This window comes from Alligator sinensis, unplaced genomic scaffold (assembly GCF_000455745.1).
Source record: "Alligator sinensis unplaced genomic scaffold, ASM45574v1 scaffold61_1, whole genome shotgun sequence".
Taxonomy (NCBI): domain Eukaryota; kingdom Metazoa; phylum Chordata; order Crocodylia; family Alligatoridae; genus Alligator; species Alligator sinensis.
The window spans coordinates 220,690-224,082 of NW_005841986.1; the positions used below are offsets into that span (position 1 = coordinate 220,690).

The 3,393-nt window shown below is 51.6% G+C and overlaps 1 protein-coding gene across 1 annotated transcript; it reads left to right on the forward strand.

The window, feature by feature from the left end:
- Positions 1-595: 595 nt before the first annotated feature.
- LBX1 (ladybird homeobox 1) lies at positions 596-2,855 on the forward strand. Its single transcript, XM_006021268.2, has 2 exons — positions 596-920; positions 2,016-2,855. The coding sequence occupies exons 1-2, from the start codon at positions 596-598 to the stop codon at positions 2,501-2,503; spliced, it is 813 nt and encodes a 270-aa protein (XP_006021330.1). The 3' UTR covers positions 2,504-2,855.
- Positions 2,856-3,393: the final 538 nt, after the last annotated feature.

The following is a 3,393-nucleotide window of genomic DNA, read 5'->3' on the forward strand; positions in this document are numbered from 1 at the left end:
GGGGGGGTGGCTGGTTGTTGGAAGGGGGTTATTTTTTTTTCACCATACTGTATTATCCTGATGCAATAAAGCCCGGGCGTAATGTAATTTAAAAATATAGAGATGTCCAAACAAATAGCCGGGCCGGGATATGACAAGTGCAGTCGGCATCATAATTCAGGGGAGCTCCACCTCCAAACCGCCTCCTAATTAATGAAACTCCCAACTTGCAAAAGCCTGCATTGGACGGAGCCAGGCAGCGCGGAGCGGGAGAGGGCGAAAAGTGTCAGTGGAGATAATTGATCACCTCCCAATCAACAATAACTTGTTAGCAATAGTCGATTGCCCCGGCCCTGCGCCTCTTTCCCAGTCGTCCGGGAGCCGGGAGTCGGGAGCCGGGAGCCGGGAGCCGGGCTGCGCTGCCTCCCCCTCGGCAAGGGCTGGCGGCGGCTTGCGGGGGAGGTCGGGGAGCCGGGTGGGGTGGATCTATGAAATAGCAGCTGGGAAGAGAAGAAAGAGGACAAAAAAATAGAGAGAGGGGGGGTTAAAAGAAAAAAGAAAAAAAGCAACCCCCCCATTAGGAGGAGAGGCACCGGGAGCAGCGGCTGGAGTTAGCATGACTTCCAAAGAAGAAGCCAAGTCCGGCTCGGTGGAGGAGAGACGGCGCAGCCCCCTGGACCACCTGCCCCCGCCCGCCAACTCCAACAAGCCCCTGACCCCCTTCAGCATCGAGGACATCCTCAACAAGCCGTCGGTACGGAGGAGCTACACGCTGTGCGGGGCAGCGCATCTGCTCTCGGCCGCCGACAAGCACCCCCCGGCCGGCCTGCCCCTCTCCAGCCGGGCGCTGCTGTCCCAGACCTCCCCGCTCTGCGCCCTGGAGGAGCTGGCCAGCAAGACCTTCAAGGGCTTGGAAGTCAGCGTGCTGCAGGCGGCTGAAGGTAAGCGCCGTCCCCTCCCGCGGCCCCGGGCTGCCACCCGGCCTGGGGGCCCTTGCCCTCCGGGGTGGGAAGCGGGGGTCTGCTCTGGTTCCCTTCTCCCTGCACCTGGGAACAAGAGGCGCAGCAAGAAGGGGGCCTGTTCTCTGTTTTTTGGAGAGAGGGGAAGGTGGCACCAGGCTCCGATGCACACAAACCCCCTCCCCTCTCCCGGGTGCACAGGTGAGGCAGCAACCGCCTTCCCCGGTGCAGTGACCCCCCGATATCTAGATCTATATCTCTACGCCTATAGCCTGCCTCTCCAACTTTTCTGCAGCTCAGAGCTTGGAGGATATCTCTATATCCATAGATAGATAGATAGATAGATTTTTTTTTATGTGCCCGCCTCTCCAACTTTTCTGGAGCTCAGAGCTTGGGGGGATATAGAAATATATATATTTTATATACCCTCCTCTCCAACTTTTCTGGAGCTCAAAGCTTGGAGGAATACAGCTATATCTATATCTATACCTACCTCTCCAACTCTTCTGCAGCTCAGAGCTTGGGACATATCTATTTTATATACTCTTATCTATATCTCTATCTATAGCATCTGTATCTATATCCGCCTCCAACTTTTCTGCAGCTCAGAGTTTGGGATATATAGATAGGGTATATATAAAATATATATGTGTATTTACATATGTCTATATGAATATATATCCGCCTCTCCAACGTTTCAGCAGCTCAGAGCTTGGTCTGTGTGTGTGTATATATGTGTATATATATATATACACCCTATCTCTATCTATATCATCTATATCTACATCCGCCTCCAACTTTTCAGCAGCTTACAGCTTGGGATATATATATATATATATATATATATATATATACACACACACACACACACACACCCTATCTATACCGTGTATATCTATATCCTCCTCTCCAACTTTGCAGGAGCTCGGGGCTGGGGATGCACGTACTGTATAGATCTCTCTATATTTCCTAAGCCCGGCTCTGCAACTTTTGCGCAGCTCGGAGCCGGGGGGAGCCGGGGGGCAGGGGGGTCCCGGGGGAGCCCGTGCAAGTGCCCAACCCTCTCCCTGTTCGCAGGCAGGGATGGGATGACCATTTTCGGGCAGAGGCAGACCCCCAAGAAGCGGCGGAAGAGCCGGACCGCCTTCACCAACCACCAGATCTACGAGCTGGAGAAGCGGTTCCTGTACCAGAAGTACCTGTCCCCCGCGGACCGGGACCAGATCGCCCAGCAGCTGGGGCTCACCAACGCCCAGGTCATCACCTGGTTCCAGAACCGCCGCGCCAAGCTCAAGCGAGACCTGGAGGAGATGAAGGCAGACGTGGAGTCTGCCAAGAAACTGGGCTCCAGCGCCCAGCTGGATATCGTGAACCTGGCGGAGCTGGAGCAGGGGCAGGAGGCCCGGGGCAAGTCGCGGTCCCTGTCCCCGGCGCTGCCCGCGCACGGACTGGAGCCCGCCGGGCACCTCCAGCTCTCGCCGGCCTCCCCTCTCACAGACCAGCCCAACAGCAGCAAGGACTGCTCGGAGGACGAGGAAGACGTGGAGATTGACGTGGATGACTGAGTGCTGCTTCTCCTCTCTGCTTCCAGCGCCTCTTCACCAAAAGCAAGCCCAGAAATCACACACCCATGCACACACACACTCATGCACACACACGCGCCGGGGGAGGGGTGTGCGCGTGTGCTGGGGTGGGGGAGAACTTCACTCTGCTTTTCTCACTTCAACACAACCAACAAACCCCAGCTGCAAACTCCGGCGAGCGAGACCCCTCCTCCCGACTCCACCAGGCAGTTTCTTTCCAATCAAAGCAATAAGCAATAGGGGGGGGAACAATTAAAATAAGAAGAATAATTAAAAATAGAGTCAGTATCCCATACCTGTCACAGCAGGTAGTGGTCATCTTTGGAATGGTGCAATGATGGATGGCTTCTGTATAAATATTTAAACATATATACTGGATTTTTTTCCCCTTCTTTTTGGAGGTTTGGATGATGATGGTTATTTTTTTTTAATTCTTTTTTGGTTAAAAAAAAAAAAAGGGAAAGGCAGAATTCCTTACAACGCCACTTCACACCGAGCTTTTGCCAGGCAGTTCTTTTCCAACAACAAAAAGAAGACTTTCCAAAATGAACCAGTTTTTTAAAAATACATTTCCCTTTAGGCTAAAATGAGCTGATTTTTTTTTCTTTCCTTGCATGTTTCGGAAGTGCACGAAGTAATTTTATTCTTTTTTTTTCTTTTATAAAAATACATTTTTTTTCCTTTTTAATTCTTGGGAACGTGGGGCTGGGTTCTTCTGCAAGTTGAAAAATATATACTTTTTTTTTTCCAAGAGCATCGGTCTCCAATGCCATTTCTGCCTCATTTTACCAATTAAAAGCTATTTTTACCATGTTCTGCTCGGGTTGTGCTTTTAGGAAACAGCTGCCTTTCGTATTTTTGATATGAAGGTG

Excerpts from the sequence above, each read along its gene's own strand:
- LBX1 (XM_006021268.2), top strand. The coding sequence starts at position 596 with ATGACTTCCAAAGAAGAAGCCAAGTCCGGCTCGGTGGAGGAGAGACGG. Across the intron at positions 921-2,015 it reads CGTGCTGCAGGCGGCTGAAG|GCAGGGATGGGATGACCATT; the intron begins GTAAGCGCCGTC and ends CCCTGTTCGCAG.